This window comes from Populus euphratica, unplaced genomic scaffold (genome assembly GCF_000495115.2).
Source record: "Populus euphratica unplaced genomic scaffold, PopEup_1.0 scaffold58.1, whole genome shotgun sequence".
NCBI lineage: Eukaryota > Viridiplantae > Streptophyta > Magnoliopsida > Malpighiales > Salicaceae > Populus > Populus euphratica.
The window spans coordinates 704151-730143 of NW_011499864.1; the positions used below are offsets into that span (position 1 = coordinate 704151).

The following is a 25993-nucleotide window of genomic DNA, read 5'->3' on the forward strand; positions in this document are numbered from 1 at the left end:
CGGAATAGAGCTCCCAAGTCCAAAATTGCCGTTTATCAGATCATGAAAACACCCAACTTTAACCCCCCACATGATCAAGAAACAAATTACGACAAGGGTAAATCAAATGAAGTTGCTTGAAACGGCTATCAATCTATCTTAGCGTCTTGGTGACTGGTGGTGAATCAAACGTGGCTAGAAACTGCTGAGAAATCTTATTGGGTTTATGGAGGCATGCGTAAGAACGAAGAAGAAAGAGTCAAGTAGTGGGACTGCCATCTTCCTAAGACATGCAATGCTGGGTATTATCTCTATTGCTTCCCGAACCGTGCAGAACTCCGTTTTACTTAGCTGATCAGAATCTTATAGGGTTCATAATAGTAAGTCATGTTCTTTAATGATGATTGTGCATGCTGAAGTAAACATGAATTTCTGTAATGTATTGGATCAAGAACAATTCATCAGAGTTAAGCTGTCAACACAAGAAAGGATGGAGGTGTTCATTCCAAACTGATCCACAGGGATGTTATCAATCCTTTCACTGCAAATACGAAAACCATGCTCTCCTGCATCTCGAAACCATTTTTTTGCTGAAACATGTTTTGCTGGTGTAAAATATTATGAATACAGGAAAAGAAGGAAATATATATATATATATATTTTTTTTTCCACTTAAATTCCAGATATGCACAGAGACAAAAATGGAAGTAACCAGCAGTAGCCTGCTCGTCGAGAACGTGGTGATCTTTCAATTTTATGTGTTTTCATGGAAAAGGCAAAACAAAATCTGATATACTATTAAAAGAAGGAAAGAAAAATCTAGCTACCAGTTTTTATGAATCCTTCAGCATAGCCACTTTTCGGCGAATCTCGATTTTCTGACAAGACTTATTGCCATTGCCGGTGCATGTTGCTCACTGGAATTCTGAAAGTAGGTGGAAAAGGTCAGCCCTGCTCTGCCTATATAAGCTACGTGCAGGCACTTGCATTGGCATCGACACTATCTTTGCAAGACTTTGCTGGTAAGTCCCCTGCATTTCTCTTTGAGCTTTGGGATTATTACCCCCGATATCCCTGTTATATCTTGGTTAGAAGAATGAGTTTATTTGGGTCTATTTTATTATTTTATTTTATTTATATAAAGTAGCTTTAATTAATTGGTTGAATCTAATGGTTAAATGTTTATTATTATGCTATTTAAATGTTTCTCTCTTAACTTGCTATATAGTTTTGATAAATTAAATAAAAATTGCAAAGTTTAATATTTTTTTAACCACTATTCTTTTCTTTTTTTTTTTGGCATTTTCTTCTCTTTCTTTGCTTATTTCTCTCTTGCTTCAATTCTTTTGGTTCATTATTCCACGTTAAATTTGGTATCAGTGCTTAGAGTTTTAATTGTTTTTATAATTAAATGATCTCTGAGTTTGTTTAAAAGATATTTATTTGAAAAATTTTCAGTTTTTATGCAATGCCTGCTATATTAACATCTAAGAAAAATGGATAATGATTAGTGCACGTAGATAGTTTAGCCATCAATAGGATTGCAATCAAGTATTGTTTTCTCATTCTTTGATTGGATGACAAGCTAAATACGATGGCAGGAACTCAAATTTTTTCTAAGATTAACCTGAAGAGTAAGTATCATCAGATTACGATTCATCCGGAAGATGAATGAAAAACTACATTTAAGACTAAGGAAGAATTATATGAGTGGTTAGTCATGTTTTTTAGCATTTTCAGTACACTAAGCACATTTACGATAGTAATGACATAAATGCTTAGGCCATTTATAAGAAAATTCTTGGTGTATTTTGATAATATCCTTATTTATAGCCAAATCGATAAAAAAACATTTAAATCATCTTATTCAAGTTTGTATCACCCTACGAAAGGAAAGTTTGTTTGCCAATATCAAAAAGTGTTATTTCCTTACAGATTAAATGGTTTTCATAGGGTTCATAATTTCATGTAAGGGAGACTTTACGAACCTCCATAAATTCCAAATGATAATAGATTGGCTAGAGCCTAAGAATATTTATGAGACCTGTAGTTTTTTTGGGCTTGCGACTATTTATCATCGTTTCACCAAATAATTTAACACCATCATATTGCCTATTATAGATTGTTTGAAATGAGATGAGTTTTAATGGAGAAAAGGAGCTAATGAAACATTTGAGGAGGTTAAGAAAAAGATGATGAAGACCCTAGTGATGCGGTCCCCCAACTTTACTAAGGTATTTGAAGTAGAAAATGAAGCCTTAAGGAGTTGATATAGCTAGGTGGAGTATTTAGTCAAGAACATCATCGTGTAGCTATATTAGTGAGAAATTTAATGAGGCAAAACACAAGTACTCAACCCATGATAAAGAGTTTTATGTGATGGTTCAAGCCCTATGTTATTGCCATCATTATTTGCTACCATATAAGTTTGTTCTTTACTCCGACCATGAGGCCCTTCGCTATATCAACTCCCAAAAGAAACTCAATCATATACATGGTGATTAGGTTGGATATTTGCAAGCTTATTCATTTGTTTTGAAATATAAATCTAAAATGAAGAATAAAAATGCAAATGCCTTGAGTTGTTGGGTAATGCTGTTATCCATGATGAGTGTTAAAGTTACTTGATATGAGAGACTCAAAGAGGAGTATGAATCTTGTCCAGAATTTAGAGAAATATACATGACTTTGAAAGATGAGAATAACCGTGTTGTAAATGGTTATCATCTTTAAGAACAGTATTTGTCCTGAGATAATAAGCTTTATATCCCAAAAACATTCGTGCGTGAGTTATTAATATGAGAGATTTATGCTAGAGGTCTTTCAGAACATTTTAAAAGAATTAAAAGCATTGAAGAGGTGAAATGTCAGTTTTTTAGGTTTACTTTGAAAAAAGATATAGTTAAGTTGGTAGGTCAATGTCAAATATGTCAACTAGCTATGCATAAAAAACAAAATACTAGTCTTTACATCCCATTGCTTGTTCCTATTTACTCTTGGTAGGATGTAAGTATGAATTTTGTATTTAGGCTTCTATGTACTACAAAGAAGCATGATTTTATTTTTATAGTTGTCGATTGCTTCTCTAAGATAACCTATTTTATCCCTTATACTAAGATTATAGAAGCTTCCAAAGTTGTAAAACTCTATTTTGACGAGATTGTCAAGTTGTATTTTCTTCCTTAAGCCATAATCTCAGATATGGATGTTAGATTTACGAGTCATTTCTGGAAAATCCTTTGGCATATGGTAGGAACTAGATTGAATTTTTTTAGTGCTTACAACCCTCAAACTGATAGTCAAACTAAGATGATTAATAGGAGTTTAGATAACTTTTTGAGGTGTTAAGCGAATAATCATAATAAGAATTGAGATTTGGTTCTTCATACGAACTAATTTGCCTTTAATAATTATGTCAATAGGCATGAGTCCTTTTGAATTTGTATATGATTATAAGCCTAAGAAATCTTTAGACCTTCTTTACATGTCTCTTCATGCTAGGGTGTTTGAGTCAGCCGCTTATTTCGCACATAGAATTCAAGATTTGCATGTTGAGATCACCATATAGATTTAAGCAAGTAATACGCAATATAAACTTCAAGCTGATTTATATAGACAACAAAATAAATTTAATATGGGAGACTATGTTATGATATGGATTAGATTTGAGTGATTTCCTTCTAGAACTAATAAAAAATTGCATACATGTAATGCGGGGCTATTTAAAGTGTTAGAACAGGTTGATCCAAATATGTATGTTCTTGATTTTGACATTAACTCTACATTTAACATTGAGAATTTAGTTGCATACCAGAAACCACACTCTATTCCAAATGATCCCTTTGAGATGCCATCTGAATTTCACCTTGATGATTTTATTGAAGCCTTTACCCCTTTCACCTTGACCTTAGCACAAAAGGATAATATTAATGCTATTTTAGATGAACAACTTGTTTTTACTAGTAATAGTAAGGTTCAACCATTTCTAGTTTATTGAGTGAGTCGATTTGATTCAGATTGCACTTGGATCATTATAGATACTTTGTAGCAGATTGACCTAGATCATTAAGAGTACTATTAAAGTTGCCCATAGCTACACTTGATGAGGTCAATTTTTTTCAATCCCAAAAGAGTTGGTGGGGATACCAAATTCACATCGCCGATTACACAAGTATATAAACAAAAAAGATATAGGATGACTCAACCTGTCACTTTTTAGTTAAGGATTGGGTTCATTTTGGCCTCTTTCATTATTTTATTTTATTTATTTGAATTATTTATGTTAGGCATTTTTAATTAATAGATTGAGTATAATAGTTAGATATTTAGGGTTATATTTTTTATATGTTTTTTTTGTTTTGGCTTGTGAGACAATTTTGATGCTTTGAATAAAAATTAGAGTGGCATGTTTTTCCACTATTCTTTCTCTGTTTTTTTTTTTGGTTTTTTTTTCCTTTACTTTTAATTTTTAGTTTTTTTCTCTAAAAACTTCTTTCTTTCTTGCTTTAATTTTTTTTGGTTCATTATTCCGCATCAAATGATGTCCAAACAGATAGAAGATTGAGGTGTTTTTCTGCTGAAAAACACTTCTCTTACTAGTTCTTCCATTTAATAAGCTGCATTTATTACGTTTTTTCTTTCCATTATTGCAACTGACGAATCATTTATAACTGCTCTTTGTTTCTAAAGAAAAACAAAGAAAATATTTTTCTTTCATGCTTGTTGCTGCATTCGGGTTGTTTTGTCGTTGTTACTGTTATCGGCAAGAAAATACCATGTCCAGGCATAAACTCTGTAGATTAACATTGAGACAGTCCAATCTTGTTGCCCGTTATTGGTCATGGTCTTGATCTTGACAGGGTTTACAGATACAATTAACAAGTTGGCTAATATAGACATTGAACAAAACTGTTGTTAGCTCTGCCGATCAAGGGCAAATTTATGACCTATAGAAGAACCTGTATGCGTAAATTTGTGCCAACACTGTTGCTTTCAATAAAATGCTGACTCATTTTTTTTCTTTCTTGTGATTTTTCATCCTGGAGGAACAGTGGCACCTGAAATGATCCCTGTGAGGTGATCAGAAGATCGATGCCGAAGTGGGATACCTGTTCTGCAGTTGAGGAACCGGATCTCAGCACTTCTGGTTGACAGTGACAGGTCTTCTCAGATAGCACAGTCGAGCTTTCTTCGATATTATGGTGTTGACACCCAGACTGCTAGCAATGGCCCATCTGCATTTGTCCTCGCTTCAGCTTCATCTTCCACCTTTGACCTCATTATCATTGACATTAGCCTTCCTGTCATGAATGGGCTTGGGGTAGCGAGTGTTTAATTTAAATGATCAAGCATTTGCTAACTCATACTTCTGATATGTTATAATCTTTTATGATTTATGATAGACTACCAGGTATATGCATGCCAGGGCATAAATTGTAAGATCATACGCATGACTGGTTGCTGGTGTGAAATGCATGAGCAAGCAATTCTTGATGCTGGGGCTAATAAAGCAATTGAGAAGCCATTCTTCCCAGCGACCCTGTTGCCGCTTCTGAGGGAGCTTGATGATGAACTTTAAGAACTGTGGATCTGATAAAGGACTTCACAAGTCAATAAATTATGCTACATTTATTAGTTTAAGTTGGTCCTTTCTTCTCTTTCTTTTTCCTGCCTTGCTTCCTTGTTAAGAGTCCAATGTTACGAGTCCACGAAGCTGTAGCAGCAGCAACTATGTTATCAATAAAGTCGAGTCCTCTTAATTATCTCCTCTGAATCTCCATTATAAAATGCTTTGGAGCTTTATTATCCTAGTATGGCGACATTTTTACTTCCTAACCTTAAGAGATTGACCCGGTGGTTAAGGAGGCATGCTCTCTTCCTCACCTAATTAGAAATGAAATGATCTCTGATTTATCAAACCTAAAAAACATTGCTTAAGACATTAGAGTTTGATGCATGTGTGATGGGTGACAGTCAAATAAAATGAGCAAGCCAAATGATAGCTTATTGGTAAAATTCTTTCATTGGGTTGCAATGTGAACATCCAACTTAACCTTTCAAAAAGGTTCAAATCCATAGCAAGTCTGTCATCCAGTCTAACCAGTGAATAATATACTTTGAGGTTGTGTTTGATTAGTGTTTTATGAAAAAAGAGACAAGCATGTAAGGGACAAGTACGTGTTTGGTTGAAGAGATGGAGACGGAAACATAAAAATAAATCAATATTTGAGATAGTTTTGGAATGACTTTCTATCATTCTAAAATAGTTACTATCCGAATTATCTCCATCTCTTTTGCCCTGAGACAGTAATCAAAGGCTACCGAAGGGATATGGTTGGTTTCATCAATTCTGGTATGCAAATCTTTTATGAAATTCGGTACCTTGATTGATTACCAAAACTTAATCAAACATCTTGTAGTTGCTTAACTTTTAAGTTGTCACCAGAATGGAAGCCTGAAAGCTGCAAACCACTAAGATTTCTGTGAGATTTTGTCTTAATTCATTCCTAAATATTGTTTCTATTTATTGAACTGAGAAATTGGATTATCATGACAAAAGAGGAAGGATTGGCATTGATAATGCACCTACTATGTTATTGATTTTACTAAAATGACAGGGAAGATAATTATTAGCAGGTCGCTTTTGGGCAAACAAGAGCAGATTACATACTAGATTGTGATGCAGATCTGCAAAGCAGGATGCTAGCATATCTACTCACAAAGGAAAGGAAATTGACCTGGTTTTCGAAATGATGCATCACAACAATAATCATTTCAGCTCAAACCTTTTCCTTTAAAATGAAAATTCGGATACCTTACAAGGACTGATTAACTGAAAGAAACGCTAAAGCAGGCTGAAAATATTGGTTCAAATCTTTAAAGCGTGTTGCTATCCATTCTAAGCAAAAAAGTTTAAAGATTTTGTGGAAACCTCTTCATCGTGGCCATTCCTAAATAGGGATAAAATCTCATTTTGTAGATCTTGTGATCTTCAACACAATCCAAGTCATTGGCTGGTATGAAACCTTTTTAAACTGCAATGTTTGCCATGGAAAAGATACTGCTTCCACATATATGATCATGTCTTGCATTTTCACTGTTGAATCAGTCGGAGAGATCACTTTCCTCGGAATCCGCCAGTCCCAGATCAGTTTTTCTTCTTCCTCTAAAGCATCTCCAGGCACACTGTATTGTCAATACTATTGAATGTTTCCTCAACCCTTTTTCCTTTACGAAAAATACATGATATTAATGCCAAGCCAGGTCCCTCCTCTATGGATAAAAATTAATATCCTGAAGATGCATGCTCGCAACTTTTTCTGTAGACTGTAAGCAATAATATTGGAGCCAAGCATGAAGCATACCTTGATGGGTTATTTTGTCTTGAGGTTCTAGTTGCATGTCTCATTTCGTAGATGCATGCATTTAGTTGTGACATCACATTCATTTCCCTTATTTACCAAACAAGAGTTGCACACATTGACTGGAGAATATGCTCAAAAATCACAAACTTAATCAATTCCATTGGTTAATTGTTTCTCTCTTAGTTTAACTTTTTCATCTATATATTTAAGACTTAAATAGCTTGGCACTATAACTTGTTCAGAGTTAAACCACAGGAGAATAAGACTAGCAAGGGCTGTCAGAGAAAACAAATGGAAACAAGCATCAATAGCAGCTGGAAATTGGGAACCAGGATGACTGCACTTGTCGTGGACGATGATTCAATCAATCAAACTATTCACCACAGACTCTTGGAACAACTTGGTATAGAAAACCAGGTGGCCAGAAATGGGAAGGAAGCTGTTGACATCCATTGCTCGGGAAAAACATTTGATCTCATTCTGATGGATAGAGACATGCCTATCATGAATGGCATTGAGGTATGGCAGCCTTCTTACCTTAATCAATCAACATTCATGAAATATATACCATGTTTAATAGCTACAACTAGGTGCATGATCTAACCAAAAAGTACTTTGATGGCAGGCAACAAGGAAACTCCGAGCTATGGGCATACGTAGCATGATTGCCGGTGTATCAACACGCTGCGTAAAACAAGAAATTCAAGAATTTATGGAAGCTGGCCTGGATGATTACCAGGAGAAGCCTTTGACGAGTGCCAAGATCATCTCCATCCTCCATAAGATCGATCACAGCGGATCAATTTCATATTAGCTTGCCTCTTTTATGGTACTATTTTATATGTGTTTAGTTTAACGTTAGTAGGGAGGTTAATCTATGCATGGTCTGTTGTAGTTTTTGTGTTTGTGTCAGACTCGTATAGTCTAAGTCCTACAATTTGGTGTTTGATGTTGTATTAATGTAATTAGCAGCGTGTGTTCTGCCAAGCCATGTTCTTGAATGAGATTTTGATTCAGTTCTGTCTGTTCCTTCTCTGTTTGCTCTCTAAAATTCTTCTCTTGATGTCTTTCAGCTCTGCAAATTCTACTTGAACCCCGAATTCCTCCTAGCAAGCAACTTATAGCTATAAGCTCTCCATGGTTTGTGATCATAAATATTAAATTTATATCCACATATTACATGTAATTCATTAATAGTTAATTGGAGCTTGGCCTAGATCAAGTTTTGTTTTACACTGTTTTGAAAATCAATTAAACCAAACCTAATTGAGATCCCATTATTAATTTTTAATTAAACTCTTTAATTTGATCAATAAATTTTTAAAAGCATTTAATTAGGTACACTTAATCATTTGTCATTGGCTGTCCATTTGTTATTGTGAAGTGTGAGGGTGCTAAGGTAGCTAGACTAAATCCTAACTACTGTGACTTATTATTAAGTATATTTTATATATTGTGAATGTCTATTTTCATATTAGCTCTTAACCAAGACTTAGTTTTTATTTTGAACAATTTTAAAGGCATATCCTTGTTTCTACATTTAAGAAAATTTAATAAATTTTATCACATGTTGATCCTATAATTAATTTAAATGTAAGAAATTATAATCAAATACTATGTTTAAATTTAAATTAATCAAAAAAGAGATAGAAAGAGAAAGGTTTAACTTGAGGATTATTGGTTCTCAAATGTAACCCCCCACCCCCCTCTCGGTAAAGTGATTCTAAGAAAAGAGACTGAAAATTAATTATGGAAAAAATATTTGCTGAACTAAAAATTTGTGTTTGCTTAAAAATAATAAGAAATACCCATTAATTAATTATTATTTTTAGAAAAAAACCCATATCTCATTATTTTTAGCCCAAATATTTTATTGGCCCCTTCATCTTTGCAGCAAGCCCAGTTTCTGAGACCAAGTGGTCTCAGAGATTCTTGACATCACTTCCGCCCCGGATTGGTGCCTTAGCCCCCACACAAAACCCTAAACCCTAGCCAGCTTCTCTTTCCTTCCTCTTCCTTCTTCGCTTTTCTACCTCATTATTGTTCTCTCTCTCTCTCTCTCTCTCTCTCTCTCTTTCTGTCTCTCGCCATCACTAAACCCCACGTCTACTTGCTAATAAACCCGCACTCTCTTTCTGTCACTACTCTATTTGCAGAGCCATGTATCGTTTTGCCTCTGGCCTCGCCTCCAAAGCCAGGTAAGTAAACTTTCAATTGTCTATGCATCTCTGTTAATGGCTTAAACTAGAAAGTTGATTACTTCGGTTGTTTTCTCATCTGGGCCTCTCTTATTTGTTCATTTCTTGTTAGTGGGGTGGCTGGCAACAACGCCAAGCAGGTAATTTTTTAATCTCAATTTGTTTACGGTTGATTTTGATTTTGTTTGTTTAAATCTAATGGGGGTTGTGTCTTGTTTTCTTGGTGGGAGTTTAGATTGGTAGTAGATTGGCTTGGAGGAGAAATTACGCGGCTAAAGACATCAAATTTGGTGTTGAAGCTCGTGCTTTGATGCTTAGAGGTGTTGAAGAGCTTGCTGATGCTGTTCAAGTTACCATGGGGCCTAAAGTGAGCGACTTTATTTGGTTGATGTTGTTTTTTGGTTGTGATCATGTGTTTCTTTGTTCTTTTGTGGAATTGTTTTTACAAACTAGATTGGTAATTAAATGTACCTTGTATGGTTTGTGCATTGATGAGTTGATTGCGTGGTTCGTTTTGATGGGAGGAGGTTCAATCTTCATTTGCAATTAAATATTTCGTGAAATTTCAATGTTTGGCTTCTCCACAGGGACGTAATGTAGTTTTGGAACAAAGCTGGGGGGCTCCTAAAGTGACAAAAGATGGTGTAACTGTAGCAAAGAGCATTGAGTTCCAAGACAGAGTTAAGAACATTGGTGCTAGCCTTGTGAAGCAGGTTGCAAATGCTACTAATGATGTGGCAGGCGATGGTGAGATCTCATATTTTGAATATGAACTTTCAGTATTTATCTTTTTTGAGGTTGAGAGGCCATGAATTTTTACATGTTTTGTGGGCAATAATGTGTTTGTTCTTGCACATGTTAGGAATGATCAGAGTCTTCTTTCTTTGTAAATTATAATGGTCGAACCTTTTGTGATGGGTTGTTGAAGGAGCTTTCTTTCACATGTTTGCAGGCACCACATGTGCAACTGTCCTTACCCGTGCAATATTTGCTGAAGGATGCAAGTCTGTGGCAGCTGGAATGAATGCCATGGACCTTAGACGTGGGATCTCAATGGCAGTTGAAGCTGTTGTGACAAGCTTGAAGAGCAGAGCAAGGATGATCAGCACATCCGAGGAAATAGCCCAGGTGGGTTTGCTGTGTCCTACTTTTGTTTCAAAGTGCAAGAGATAGGACTAGTAATACCAAGAAAAACAGAGAAGTAATGCTCAAGTAGTATTAGAATTAGATGGAATAAACAGATTTGTATTGGATGTAGTTTAAGCATTACTAAAATGATGCTTTTGTAATAAGGTTGGGACAATATCAGCAAATGGAGAAAGAGAGATTGGTGAACTTATAGCCAAGGCTATGGAGAAAGTTGGCAAAGAGGGTGTCATCACAATCTCTGTAAGCTGCTTTTGGAATTCTTTCATTATTTTCTCCTATATCATTGTGCTTGCTTATATCATCAGAAGCCTGCTAGACTCTCTGTGTTTTTCCTGTATTTATTGGATGCTTAAATTTAGGAAGAAGTAACTTTGGTGGAAATTACTTTGCCACCTCTATTCCTTGTTTTGTGAATTTGTGTCAATCTCTTCCTTTATGCTATTTTGTTCCCATAGGTTTATTTTTTCATGGCTTTATGAATTTTATTGGTCTTTACTATTAGCAACGTTGGTGCCTTTTTATCCTGTCAAAACAAACTTTTGCTTTCCTTCTCATTTCTATCATTTTTAGAACTTTTCTCTCTCAAATTCATGTCAGGATGGAAAAACAATGGATAATGAATTGGAGGTTGTTGAGGGAATGAAGCTGGACAGGGGCTATATATCCCCTTATTTTATCACCAATGACAAGAACCAGAAGTGTGTAAGCACTTCATGCTTTAATAATTAGTTAACTCGCAATATTTATAACGATCTCATGGGTGCTGTTTCAAGTCACAGGGCTTTATGCAAATTTTCCAAGACTTAATTCTTTTTTATTCTTTTTCAGGAATTAGAAGATCCTCTCATTTTAATTCACGAAAAGAAGATCTCAAGCATGAGTTCTACTGTCAAAGTTTTAGAATTGGCCTTGAAGGTCAGTGGTTGTTTACTGGGAGGATTGAAATGAGTTGATTATGTTCTCCAATTTTTGAACCAATTTGCTATGTTTCTCAGAGGCAAAGACCTTTGCTGATTGTTGCTGAAGATTTGGAGGGTGAGGTACTCGCAACTCTCATTTTGAACAAGCTTCGTGCTGGAATCAAGGTATCATGTAATTCTCTCATATAAAAAACCGGTTTCTGAATCAAAGAAAAGGCTGACCTTTATGCGAGATTTATGTGTGTTACTAAGGGTAATGGATTTTGAATTGGTTCAAGGTTTGTGCCATCAAAGCACCTGGATTTGGAGAAAATAGGAAGGCCAGTTTGCAGGATCTTTCCATTCTCACAGGGGGTCAGGTAGGTTCATGTGATTAGTTATGTTTCCCTTTTAACTTTACATGAATTGTGCATGAACTGGTCTCTGATATTTTTTTAATGATTTGTAGGTTATAACCGAAGAGCTTGGCTTGAACCTTGATAATGTGGGATTGGAAATGCTTGGCTCATGTAAAAAGGTAAGATAAACTATAAATGTATTATTTGTTTGTGTATATCAATTGACCAAGACTTTGAAAATATGGTTTATGGCACTCTTTCCCTTTCGTCCCATTGCCATGATGCTCACCTTTTTGACTCATTTCCATGTGCTAAATTGTAGGTGACGGTATCAAAGGATGACACTATTATTCTTGATGGGCTTGGTGACAAGAAAACCATTGAAGAAAGATGCGAGCAGGTTTGTCTCCCTCAAGCTCAAGCCCTGCCTTGATTATTTTTTGTTGGTAATAGTTTTCTAATGTACAATCATTAAAACAGTTGAGATCTGCCATCGGAACCAGCACCTCCGATTATGATAAAGAGAAGTTACAGGAGCGGCTAGCAAAACTTTCTGGTGGTGTTGCAGTTTTAAAGGTTGGTTTCTCTTTTAGATAATCATCTGCCACAGATTGTTGTTATTCAGAACCAAGCTTTACTGTTATGCTTGATAGATTGGTGGAGCCAGCGAAGCTGAAGTTGGTGAGAAGAAAGACAGGGTTACTGATGCTCTGAATGCCACCAAGGCTGCTGTAGAGGAGGGCATTGTACCTGGTAAGCCTATCTTTGACTGGGTTTGTCACCTCTTTCTAAGTTTGTAATGGTGCATCAACTTGTAAAAACCATCATTTGTTCAGGTGGGGGTGTTGCACTTCTTTACGCCTCTAAGGAGCTTGACAAATTGCATACTGCAAATTTTGATCAGAAGATCGGTGTCCAGATTATCCAGAATGCTCTCAAGGTTCGGACCTTTGTTCTTCTGGTCAAATTTTCATCTTTGATGCATATTGACTTCTTCTTTTTTCATTTTAAAATGTGAGAGAATCATTTTTATGGATGATCCATTCTTGTTATTGAAAGTTTTTAAGACCGCACATGATTGGAGGAGTGACAAGAAGTTGCATAATGTATGATGACAATGGATATTTATTAAACTCGCATTCTGTCAAGTTACTAGAAATACAATTTTTCTGAAGTTTCTTTTTATCAAGGAATGCAATCAATCATTTTTCCTTACAGAAGGAAGCAAGCAGTGTCGTCTATAGTCTTAGGATGTGAGCCTAGTTTTATACACTTCATAAGTCTGTTCTCAATTGAGCACCTTTTTGTCTGTAGACACCTGTTCACACTATTGCTAGCAATGCTGGGGTAGAGGGAGCAGTTGTTGTTGGCAAGCTATTGGAGCAGGACAACCCTGACCTTGGATACGATGCAGCCAAAGGTTTACCATTCTCCTTTCAATATCCAAATGGAAAGTAGTATGATATCGTGGATTGTTATATGTCATGTTGCGTTGATATTAACTTGCTTCCTATTTGTGATAGGCGAGTATGTAGACATGGTGAAATCAGGAATTATCGATCCTTTGAAAGTCATTAGAACAGCCTTGGTAGATGCTGCAAGGTATTTATAAATCCGTTTCAAGAGGGTATCCTTATTTTTCTAAACCTTGTTTTCGTTCTTGAAGCAACCACCATTTAATTTCCTTTGTATGCAGTGTGTCTTCCTTGATGACTACAACTGAGGCAATTGTGTCTGAACTTCCCAAGGTTGAAAAGGAAACCCCAGCAAGCAATGGCATGAGCGGCATGGGATTTTGAAACTCTTTAGAGCATTACAAATCAGCGCTGATTTAAACATTATTGACACAAATTTTACCTGTTCTTCAATTATTCAAACATATGCTTTTACAAGTTAAGAAAGGTTGATTCATTTTTTCCTGAAAATGGGCCCCTACATACCAGTGTAATCATGTAATTTTGTCCTGCTGATCCTTTTCTGCATATTTTCTCTGCTTCTACTAGCCCTGGTTACTGGCTAGGAATCCATGGCAAAAACTGTCATCCTTGACAGCAGGTCCATCGCCAGGGATGAGAACAGATGAAAGAACATGGCATGCAGTAACAATAATGGATGTAGAGAAGGCCAGGCCCACAACTTTGAAATGCCGATTTGATCTGGCAAAACAAGATACGATGCACAGAGGATTCGATTCTTTACTTGGAAAATTGTCGTGGAGGCGGCCTGGCAAAAGGCAAGAAGCCACTCCTCGAACATGCTGTAGTGTAAAGCAACATGGAGTGCTGGTCTATGTTGCACATCTTGGGATACAAGTAAGAGAGCAAGATAGAGGGGATGCTTTAAATTATAATTGCATACACTGTCATTCAAGAATGAGTGAATTGGAAGGGAACAGGGAGGTTCTGTTTGGTGACTTGTGTCTTCAATGATTGAGTAACCATCCACTGTCAGTTTTGGCATTAAAAATAGGTATCCTCGAACTGCAACTTGCAAAGGGTTATCTGGGTTTCCTTTCTTGAGCCCTTCCTCTTGACTTTCTCATTTAACACTGCAACCACTATAATGGGTTCTAATAACAAGCCGGAACTTGTAGCCACTTCCCAATTAAGGATATGTGCTGTGCGGAGTGATGAATAGGAGGAAGAACGGGTATGAAGAGGAGAGAAGATGGATCTTACTATCCATTGATGTGTGAGTCAAACCATCTAAATTGAAACTACCGTAAAATAACAAGTAATTGAAGGGCATGAACCAATCCATTCAGATTGAAAGGATTGAGAATTATAAACAAGGGAGGATTTGGAGGGAACCCTCTAAATCATTCAAGGAGTTCTTATGCTTCTTGCTAAACGATGAATGAACTCAGTCTCTCCTCCACGATTCATTCCTTCCCTCTCGATCTCTCTCGAGGAACAAAGTGTAAATCTTATGCGTCAACATTTATTTTATCTTCAACCCTGTAAATAACTATAGTCTAGCACAACCATTTGAAGAAAATTAGTAGCACTCAGGGATGGAGCTTAGGTTTCGGCCCAAAGGTGGGACAAATTCACCAGCAGACTAGCCATGCCTTGGATGGTGACACTCATTCCTGAGTCACCTAACTCCGAACCCCGGGCTGGCTACGTCCAACTCATGAAACCACACGGGGATCCCATGCGCCCTGTTCACCCCATGCTACACGGGTTGTTCTCAGTCAAAGATAAGTCAAGTCTTTCATCAATCAAACTATCAATGTGGTAAGATGTCATCAGCTTCGACGGTTAGTTTTTAGGTATGGATCCGCTTTAAAAGCATGTTTGGTTTAAAAAATTAAATTAATAATTTTTTAGAATTTGTAATAATTTTAATATAATGGTATTAAAAGTATAAAAAATAAAAAAAAATTAATACATTATTAACAAAATATTTTTAAAAAATATTATGCGTTATCATAATACCATACACATATAAAACACTACTTACATTTTAAGTTTGTTTTAGAGCTTTTGAAAACTTTTAATTTTTTTTACCTCAAATTATATTTTTTAATGTTTTTCCATCATTTTAATATGATGATATTAAAAATACTTTTAAAAAATATTATTTTAATATATTTTTAAATAAAATTTTTTTAAAAATATCCTTTATCTACTATATATATATAAAAAAAAAATCAAACTTATGAGTTGCGTTTGTACCATTTACATTTTGAGCAGCCTAATGAGTTGGAGTAATAATCAGCTGCTGATTGCTTACATTAAGAACCCCCCTCGTCATTAGACATGTCCCATTTCTAGTCATTCTCAAAACATTTTTAAATAATTCAACTAACATTTAATTAATTAAACAATTAATTTATAAATCCACTAATGGCACACTACATTTACCTATCCCATGAGAATTTTTTGAGAAACCCGCTATTAAAAAATATAAAATTTTCTTGATGTTGAAAAAAAAAAAGAGGAGGGAGCGAGCAGTTTTGGAAGTGGAATGAGAACACTACAAAACGCATCTAATTATAGAACTTGACGGCAACCATTTTACTAATACCACTACTTTCCTCTGGACTTGCCAAGGTTTTTAAAGATGATTAAAATTATGTGTTTTAAAATTTTACTTTTTTGTTAAAAATATTTTTTATATATATTTTTAGATTATTTTAATATATTAATCTTAAAAGTAAATTTTTAAAACTAAAAAAAATTATTTTAATAAATTTCTAAATAAAAAACACTTCAAATCATAACTGTTATCACAATTCAAACAAATTCATAGTTAATATGGGGTGGAATGTTTGCCCACCCATTCCCTCGAGCCAAGAAGTTGTTTGGTAATAATGTATATCACTAGTTAACACTTTATTTTTTATTTTTAATTTTTTTAAAACTAAAAAAAAATATTTTAATAAATTTCTAAATAAAAAACACTTTCAATCATAACTGTTATCACAATTTAAACAAATTCATTGTTAATATGGAGTGGAATGTCTACCCACCCATTCCCTCGAGTCAAGAAGTTGTTTGGTAATAATGTACATGGCTAGTTAACACTTTATTTTTTATTTTTAATTAAGAAATGCAACATGTATAATAACAAAAAACTTTAATCTATTTTCAATAGATTGTTGGGGTTAAAAAAATAAATTTTATCATATTTATTTTTTTATAGATGAACTCGTCAAAAATTAGTTTTCCGTGGAATTTTTGGTAGCGTATTCCATGAGAAATGATCAAACCTTTTGTAATATTATTGTTACATTAAGTAATGATATTAACAGGCATGTGATATATATCCCATGTTAGTATTATTACTTGTTATATTTTCTTGATATTTAGCATTATTATTTCTAGGATGAATACAAATTTAAAGTGATCTTCTCTTATAATATAATACTTTTTTATTTATGTGATAGATATATCATATATAAGATTATTAATTTGTTATAGTTTCTTGATATTTAACATTATTATTTCTAAGATATATGAAAAATTAATGCAATCTTCTCTTATAATATAATATTTTTTACGTTCGAAATCTTCACAAGAAAATTTGATCTCGTAAATTATTTATAAATAAAAATGTCTCATCACAACTATTAAAAAAAAAATTGATCATTATTATTTTTTAATTACTAATACTATTTATTTGTATAATTTTCTTTTATTAAAAGAAAAGGAAAAAGAAAAAGAAAATGTAAGTGGGGGCGCACCCGCATGGGATCGTTGATGTCTGCTAACCTAATACCCGCATGGGATCGTTGATGTCTGCTAACCGGCCAACATGGCACGCTAAGTCCTTGCCACGTTTGCACGCCTTACGAAGCAAAAATTGATGGCGTGCTGCCTCGTCGTTCTATTTTTATCCAACTCCCATGTTTCTACTTTGGCTATGTTGGCGGCTAGCATTAAAAATTTCAAGAAATTTGGTGAAATAACATCCATTATTTGTTTTTTAAATTAGAGTTTCAAAAAAAAAGATATAAAAAATTATGATTAAAAAATATGATATTAAATAATTATCTCATTTTCCAATTAATATTTTTAATAGAAATTAACATTTAAAAGAAAAATTAAGGTTTAATTTTAATTACATTTTGATTGCTCTTTACTATTGATCAAATCTATAATTATCAAAATTTTATATTTTAATAATAAAACTCCTAAAATTATTTTTATTTTTCATGTAATTTATATTTTTAGAATCAATAATCATGAAACATCTAAGATTTTCATTTGAAGGTTTTTCAAACATCAATTTTATTTTTATCAAAATTATTTTTTTATTATATTTGAGAATCTAACTAGTTTTTATTTTTGAATATTTAATTAAGTTATTTTTTTCAACTCGAACCAGTTAAAATCTTAGAATTAAATAATAAAATGATAAATATTATATTTATATAGAAATGTATATATTTTAAAAAATTGTATATATGTTCATGTTGTGTTGAGTTAAGTTTGATAGAAAAGCTATTAACTCTAATACTCTTTTGAATTCTTTATTAGTGCTAAATGATTGGAAGTTGACCCCAGCTATTTAACTAATCAATTATTTGTTTTGAAAAGTTTTATTATTTAATTAATCGCACGCCTAATGGGATTGTTTTTAACTAGAAAATGACAATTAACGGTTTAACCGCACGTCTATTCTTGCTAACGTCTACTTTTCGCCTAAAGAACTTCTGACGTAAAAAGTGCCCGTCCACTTTGAAAAGGGTGGGAGAGCACATAATCTACTGTTCATATTAACCTCCGATCTCCTTGCTAGCTTTCCTTTTGATCATCATGTTTTCCAGATGCATTCTAGCTCCTCCACGTTGCCATAGCCATAGATATAAAACCTAGATAGGTCCGGTGAAGTGACCTGAGATCTATGTAACTTGTCGACTTACAATTTGATTGGGCCGAATTCCTTTTCAAATCATGTGAGAATTAACCTCACGAGTTAAATGATTCAGTCAAATATAGATGAAATCTATTCGGATTAATTTTAAGGTTTTTTTAATTTTTATCAAAAACTATAATTATTTTATTTAAAAAAAAGTTTTTATAAAAAAAATAAAAAAAATATCATTTTAAATTAAGAATATTTTACCTGTTTGTTTTTATATTTCAAAAATACTTTTAAAAAATATAAATTTTTTTCTTTGTTTTAAATTAATATTTTTTAATATTTTCAAATTATTTTGATTTAAAAAAAAAATAATATTATTTTAATATATTTTTAAATAAAAAATCACTCTCAAACACTCGTAACCTAAGATCTAATCTTGAACTTGAAGTGCATGAGTGAGGGAGGTGGGGGTGACAAATCAACAAAGGGGTCAAAGATTAAAAAAAATAAAAGATAAATTTAATTAGTTAAATATTAAGTTTATTTTATAAATATTATTAATATGAATTTTATAAATTTTAAAATTATTAAAAATTTATATAGTTGTTAATTTTAAAATTTATAAGATTAATTAAAATGTATTTAAGTTTATTTTGATGTTAATAATAATAATAAAAAAAAAAAGTTAAAATTGTACCAAAGTGAATTTTAGTCTATACATGGGATGGCTACTTCGACTCAAAACCCTAGGTAGCAACAAATTGTCTGTCTGCAGCACCAGAGATCTGCAGGGGCACCAGAATACTTGGCATCTATCTGTTGACAAAACGAGGAATGTGACAGGGGCGACACTACCACTACATCGCCGCTAAGTTTCTGCTATTGGATAAAACAAGGTTGCATTTACTGCAAGCGAGCAAGCCCTGTTGAGCTCATGCTGCGTATGAATGAATGGCCCCAGATGGCCTCATCCTGAGTTGAAAACAGAGCCTCGGGAAAGAAGAAACAAAAAAGTCTCGTCCTTTTTTTTTTTTATCTTCACAGTGCTCGCAGTCCTTATACAATCTCGTCCTTTTTTCTATCTTCACAGTGCTCGCAGTCCTTATACACCATGTGTGTGTCAGAGTGAGAGAGAGGCACCTTATCTTGAGCTCAGACAGTCAAGAATTCATGAGCCAGCACGAGCAGCCAACAGAAAATCCGTGAAAGGAAAAGAAACTTCCCCATTTCCAATTTCTAGCCAGTCTCTCACGTAGATGTACAACCATACTTATCAAACCGCGTTTAATGTCAAAAAAACCTGGGTCATCAGATCAACTTAAAAGTTTTCGGGTCAATTAATATTTATTATTTTTGTCTAAATTAAACAATGCTTTTTCTTAAAAAATGTTACTTTATTTTAATTAGTCACAAATCAAACCCTCAAGATAATCTAAGTTTAGTTAGGTCAAAATCAAAATCGATCTAAATTAAAATAAATCCATACTAAATCATGAATCATGTGTTTGTTGTTCAATCCATCTAGCCTTACCAAATTTAATATCAACCATATTAAATTTGGATTTGATCAAGTTTCGGATCACTAATTTGGTGAGTTTAATATCATACAAGTGATGGATCAATCCACTGGATCACTGACCGGGTCGTCATTATGATCAAAACTAACATATTTGCCGAGTAAATTCACCTATCCAAAAGTAGGTTTAATAACCATGCACACATCCATAAATACAATTTCACCGAAACGTGTCTCGAGCATCGGCAAGAAAAAATTGTATGTGAAAAAGAGAGAAAACAAGCTGTAGCTCTGATCTGTTGGTTACAGCAGTCCAGACATGTTTAAGCAGCAGCAAGCGGGTGCTGTTGCCTTTGGTGGCAGTACTTGACAATTGTCTCCATGATTTTGCCAACTGACCAATTATCGCCATAACAATAATATCGCTATTTATTTCACAGTTGAGTCTATTGGTCAAAGCACTTGTCACCTTGCATCTCTCTCATCTCCTCCATAGCAGCTGCTAAGAAAAGAAAGACACCATGAACCCTTATGTCCCTGATTTTGAAATGGACGATGATTACTCTCTCCCACCTCCTCCTTCAACCCATACTCGCCCCAGAAAAACAGCCATGTAATTCCCTTTTCTTTTCTTTTAAATCCATTCTCACTTTGATTATTATGTTATTTGATGAAGTGATTTGCGTGCTTGATGAAGTGCAGGCAGGAAGAAGAGATCATGGAGCTACTATGGCAGAACGGCCAAGTAGTGATGCACAGTCAAAGATCTCAAAAGAAATCATCTTCTCCACTGTCCAAGTTGGATGATGCGGTGCTCCCAGCTGATCAATTACCTGGCACTAAAGAGATCCGATCATCACATGATCAACAACAAGAACATCATCATCTTTTTATGCAAGAAGATGAGATGGCTTCTTGGCTTAATCATCCTCTAAACGACACCAATTTCGACCATGATTTCTGCGCCGATTTGCTATATCCTCCCACAGCTTCCACAGTTTCCATCACCAGGGAAGCTGCTGTCACCAAAGCCGCGGCGTCTCCTGTTCGAGGTGCGACTCAGAGAACGGAAGCTAGGAGCTATCCGGCGGTTTATGCCACGGTATCGGCTCCGAGGCCGCCGATACCGCCGGGGAGGAGAGGGGAGGGGGTGGCGCAGAACTTCGCGTACTTCTCGAGGCACCGAGCGGGAGGAGTTTCGGAATCTGGACCGTCTAATTCGAAGAGCGTGGTGAGGGAATCGACAGTTGTGGACTCGTGTGAGACTCCAACAGCAAGAATTTCGGAGACGCCGTTTGCTAGAAGTGCGGATAACACGTGTGGGACCATGAACTGCACTGCTGTAGCAGGCACGGTTTCCAGTGCTCCCTCAAGTAATAGAGAGATGGTGACGAATCCTTGTGAGATGACCTCCACGTCATCACCTGATTGCTCGAGTGCTAGCGCTGAGCCGCCGGCTCTGATGTCTCCAGTGGAAGACCGGAAGCGGAAGGGAAGAGAAGAGGAAGCTGAGTGCCATAGCGAGGTAAATGAGTCAATCTTTTGTTAATTACCGAGTTAAGTACCATATGTATGTTTAATGTTTTATTATTAAATCATTATTAAAAAATAATAACAAATTGGGCAATATTATCATGTCCCTGGCTATCGTGCGCCGAGCAAGTGACGTTGGTAAACGTGAGCACGTTTTTTTAATTCCGGATTTTCTTTACATTTTTTTAAATATTAAAAAAACATTAATTGTTTTTTAAAATATTTTTTTATTTAAAATTCTATACTATTTTTTATTATTTAAAATTTATTTCTGATATTTTTAAATGAAAAAAATTAATTTTTTGAAAAGTATTTTTGAAAAGTAAAGATAAACATATAAAAAAAATGTAAGGTATTTGTTATGTTTAAATTAGTCCTGAAAACATATATATATATATATATATATATATATATTAACTTACAATTTAATTTGATGTATATTTAATTATATCAGGTTGGATTGATCTCGGATTAATATTCTTAAATGGACTTATAGAAATTTGATAGGATAAGGTTTTGCATCCTTCTACGAACGTTAAATATCCTTATCTCATGATTGAGTGAACAATGGTGTCGTATGATATGTGGTTGAAGATGCTTTTAAATTGACTATAATTTTAAAAATTATTTGGTTTTGATTGTTTAAATCTGCTTTTCATCATAAAAACTGGAGTTAAAGAAAACTATAATTTGTACGGGTTTTTTTTTTCAAAAAAAAAAGCGCAAACGCAATAACCATTGCAATGGCACTTGGTAATCAACCTCGGTCAGTAGCAATCAGGCAGAAAACCCAAAACAGTGCAGGTGCGATCTAGAATGGCAAAATTTGTACAGGAACTCGAGCTGCGTGATTATTGAATTGTGTTTGTGCCATTTTGGTGCTTTAAAACTCCAACTCGATCGACAGCTCGAAACCTCTTCAGGGTAGAGAGATGCCGCAAATCCACTTAAGGTCTTTCAGATAAAGGAAGCGTGCATGCATGGAATGGTATTGCATTTCATCATTTCTTTCTTCCATTAGTCTTTAATACGATCTCCCTTTTCTTTTTCCCTTCAAGGATGCTGAGTTTGAATCTGCTGATGCAAAGAAACAAATTCGGGGATCAATGTCTTCGAAGAGATCTCGTGCAGCAGAAGTTCACAACCTATCAGAAAGGGTTTGTACTGCTACTACTATTGTCGAATTGTTGATGAATTGGTTGCTTTCCATGTGGTCGGCGTCCTTACACGAAGTGACCCTACATTCTTGCAGAGACGCAGAGATCGGATCAATGAAAAGATGAGGGCTTTGCAAGAGCTCATACCTCGTTGCAACAAGGTTCTCTCATCTTGCTGAAGATCAATTTTTATGTTATCGCACTTCTCCTCGTTTATCTGCCCCTTGTAATGAGTTTTCTCCTCGCTTACCAATTTTCAGTCGGACAAAGCTTCTATGTTAGATGAGGCAATTGAGTACCTGAAATCGCTTCAGTTGCAAGTACAGGTGTATATTTCCTATCTTATGTTTCATTGGGGTTCCCTTAGATAAAACATGTTTTGAAAGAATGGTTAGGGTTTGAAATAACTCTGCATCCAATAAACTGTGAGTTAGCACAATTGATGGTTCTATATTATTGGAGGATGGTATCTAGATGAGTTGTTTGTACCGCATTCGAGTCAGCTATCCTTTTCTTGCATTCGCTGCATTGCATGTTTCTATGAACACATATCATATGCCATGAATATGGGACTACAATTTCCTGCATTCAGAATGCCTAATTCAACTCCATTTTCCAAATGGATCCTTGAAAGTTGAGAGGATATGCATGTATCGTAATGACCTGCCAATGAAGGTGATTAGAATAATTAACTATTTGTCAAAACTTGCCAAGCTTGCAATGCAAGGTTGCTCTATTAGTCAGTTTGGTGTTTGTGCTGGGATGGATGGTGGATTCGACATCTATTTCTAAAGCCCTTCTGATTTATTTATTTATTTATTTATTTTTGGGTTTGGGGAAGGGGGTGGGGGATGGTGTCTTTGGCAAATAGGAGAGAGTGTGAGTTCAATATTTTCCACACAGCAAAGTTTTCTTCTGTTCGCGTGCTCGAGAATTATTAACACAATATCTCTCCCTCTCTCAGGGATTATGTCATAGTGAAATTAATGAAGAAAAAGTCTGCCTAATTCCATGATCTGGTGAAATTTTGAAAAACCTAGGGGTTTGGTCCAATTTAAATTTAGAAAGACTGCATTTCTTTTTAAGAAGAAACTAAAGTGTAATCTTACACACCACCATTGATCTTGCCTTGTAGATATGGTTTCCCTAAGTTTTTGTTTACCTCGGCAATAAGTATTAGGTGATTTCTAGGGTAGTAATTAAGACATTAATGACAATATGTTCTCTCAGGGAAAAAAGAGTGTTGTCTCTGCAGGATGGGCTTCTCATAATTTTTATAATTCATAGATAAAATTATCTATTTTATTTTTGCAAGCATATCCATGGTATGCCTGCCTTAAAATTTGACTGCTACAATCTGAGCTCATGCATTAGATACAGCTAGCATTAGATTCTGATTATTTTTTGCAGATGATGTCTATGGGATGCAGCATGGTCCCCATGATGTTTCCTGGATTCCAGCAGTACATGCCGCCAATGGGGATAGGGATGGGCATGGGCATGGAAATGGGATTGAGTCGGCCAATGATGCCATTTCCCAATATTTTGGCGGGTGCATCCTCAGCAACACCAGTTGCAGCAGCTCATTTGGTCCCTGGGTTCTCTGTGCCGCCCTTTCATGTGCCCCCCATCCCTGCTCCTGATCCATCCAGAGTCGAACCAACCAGCCAGTTAGATCCTATGCTAGGCTCACCAGGTCAACAGAATCCAAACCAGCCACGAGTCCCAAATTTTGTTGATCCATATCAGCACTATCTTGGCCTCTACCAGATGCATTTACCAGGAGTAGCACAGGTATTTATACACTTATTCTTTTTAAGCTTCTCATTTTACATCAACTTAACAAGAGCTTTTATGTGTTTATATCTTTGTTCACCATTGTATTATCACTTCTTGACAAGAAATTGCCAAGCTTTCAGTTGTTTCATGTTTGATCGTGGGTGGTCTTTATTGCAAGCAAAATGCAAATAAACATACACAAGGAAGATTTGCATCCATATATGTTCTGGCCCGACTTCATTATTTGACATATTAGATTTTCAACTATAGTTCTTTGAAGAGTTCTTTTGTTTTTCAGGCCTGAGCTTGTTACTTCATGGACATGTCTAGGGTGGGGATACAAACTTTCCAAATCGTTTTTTTTCCCAATCAATCATATTGTTTTATGTTCTGAGCAAGCTCAGGATCAATTTAATCGAAGCCATCCCATCATCATTTTGTTTTAGAAGCTCTGGTTGTTACCATGTTGGTAAGCCCGCTTTTGTTTGCAGAACCAAGCTATGGCTCAGCCAAGTACCAGCAAGCCAAGTACTAGTCGAGGAGCTGAGAATCTTGGCAATCACCAGTCAGGTAAGATGCTCTATCATATATCTATCCTCTTACGGTCAACATTGGATATGATATAGAAATAAATAAACGGAATAAGTTGAGATAGGAATGTATCTGTTGGTGTCACAGTGCTGTTTTTGGCTTGTGACCGTTGTGTCGTGTCTTGGATGGCTTAATTGGTTCTCTTTTAGAATGTGATGGGAAAAAAAATGGCTCATGCTTTTCCTTCAAGTCAGGCTGAAAAACAGGAGTGGAAAATGGGGAAAGTAATAAATGGAGTTACGCCCGCTACGTGGTTGTCCACCTTTATCTCAATAGAGCCCTTCTCAAAAGTTGTGCTAACGCGACTGAATTACAGGATTTCTCCAATTTTCTTTTCCTCCCCCCCCCTTTCCCTCTTTTCACTTCACTATTCCTCCCACCAATCAAAGCCAAATGATATGGATTTACTACTCGGTTCTCCATGTTCTGTTTATATTGAATGATATGTTGTTGAGGTTATGCTTAAAAATCATGGGATAGATTCAATTCAGGAGTTGCATGAAAGGATCGCTCTTGGTGAGATTCTGAATGTTGTCAACCTTTTCCTGAATCGACATGATATGCTGATAATAGAATCCCTAGTTGGCTAATGATTAACAACTCAAGGCACTACATTTTGTAGCTGGTCTTGGTCTCTCATATTGGTAGTGCGTTATTGTATCAGTTGTGTCTATGGATTGCTTGTGGCTTGCCCCTCCTCGAGAACACATGTAGTAATGACGGTGCTTCTTGTGCTTAGCAGGTTGAAGTTTTGTAGCGTAAGAGAGCAACATTGGAGAGAGCTGCTATTTTTTCAACTGTCTAATACAACCATAACACAGCTAACATGTAATTATTACACTCCAATAGAATCCAATTTTCTCAAATCTCTTTTACTTCTGTTCTCTCTTATGTTAGCATTTTTATTACTCAAAATCAGTGAAATATGGTGGATGATAGAACATTATGAATACCAAGTCTAATTAAGGGGGCTTACAACCTCTTGAACAGAGATGAAACCTTGAATCCAGGCTGGTGACGCTGAACTGGCTTTCCCATACATAATTTTTCTGCTGTCAACTTTTGTTATGAAAAGAAGGACATGTCTCTTCAGATTCATGATCTGAAAATCTCAACCTGTGAATAAAATAAAGTTGAAAAGAGAATTTTTTATT

General features: G+C 35.1%; 3 protein-coding genes across 3 annotated transcripts; all 3 read left to right on the plus strand.

Annotated features, from left to right (window-relative positions):
• Positions 1-7450: 7450 nt before the first annotated feature.
• LOC105125676 (two-component response regulator ARR22-like) lies at positions 7451-8309 on the plus strand. Its single transcript, XM_011026236.1, has 2 exons — positions 7451-7862; positions 7969-8309. The coding sequence occupies exons 1-2, from the start codon at positions 7635-7637 to the stop codon at positions 8155-8157; spliced, it is 417 nt and encodes a 138-aa protein (XP_011024538.1). The 5' UTR covers positions 7451-7634; the 3' UTR covers positions 8158-8309.
• A 928-nt stretch (positions 8310-9237) lies between these two features.
• On the plus strand, positions 9238-13873 carry LOC105125677 (chaperonin CPN60-2, mitochondrial-like). The gene is made up of 18 exons (XM_011026237.1): positions 9238-9541; positions 9654-9681; positions 9777-9908; positions 10129-10288; positions 10494-10669; positions 10835-10930; positions 11288-11392; positions 11519-11605; positions 11686-11775; positions 11889-11969; positions 12059-12127; positions 12271-12348; positions 12429-12524; positions 12602-12701; positions 12785-12888; positions 13263-13368; positions 13472-13550; positions 13645-13873. Exons 1-18 carry the CDS (start codon positions 9504-9506, stop codon positions 13745-13747), a joined length of 1728 nt encoding a protein of 575 aa, XP_011024539.1. The 5' UTR covers positions 9238-9503; the 3' UTR covers positions 13748-13873.
• A 6018-nt stretch (positions 13874-19891) lies between these two features.
• Positions 19892-25718, plus strand: PIL5 (phytochrome interacting factor 3-like 5). The gene is given in 12 exon segments (XM_011026238.1): positions 19892-20392; positions 20482-21312; positions 22034-22114; positions 22214-22236; positions 22239-22264; positions 22371-22469; positions 22565-22630; positions 22730-22795; positions 23880-24263; positions 24740-24819; positions 24991-25081; positions 25083-25718. Coding segments are annotated over 12 exon segments (1872 nt in total). The 5' UTR covers positions 19892-20300; the 3' UTR covers positions 25116-25718.
• The last annotated feature ends 275 nt before the right edge of the window (positions 25719-25993 follow it).

Bases quoted from the DNA above. Each gene is read 5' to 3' on its own strand.
- LOC105125676 (XM_011026236.1), top strand. From the start codon at position 7,635: ATGGAAACAAGCATCAATAGCAGCTGGAAATTGGGAACCAGGATGACT. The intron at 7,863-7,968 runs GTATGGCAGCCT...CTTTGATGGCAG, and splicing joins CTATCATGAATGGCATTGAG to GCAACAAGGAAACTCCGAGC.
- LOC105125677 (XM_011026237.1), top strand. From the start codon at position 9,504: ATGTATCGTTTTGCCTCTGGCCTCGCCTCCAAAGCCAG. The intron at 9,682-9,776 runs GTAATTTTTTAA...GTGGGAGTTTAG, and splicing joins CTGGCAACAACGCCAAGCAG to ATTGGTAGTAGATTGGCTTG. The intron at 13,369-13,471 runs GTTTACCATTCT...TATTTGTGATAG, and splicing joins TGGATACGATGCAGCCAAAG to GCGAGTATGTAGACATGGTG.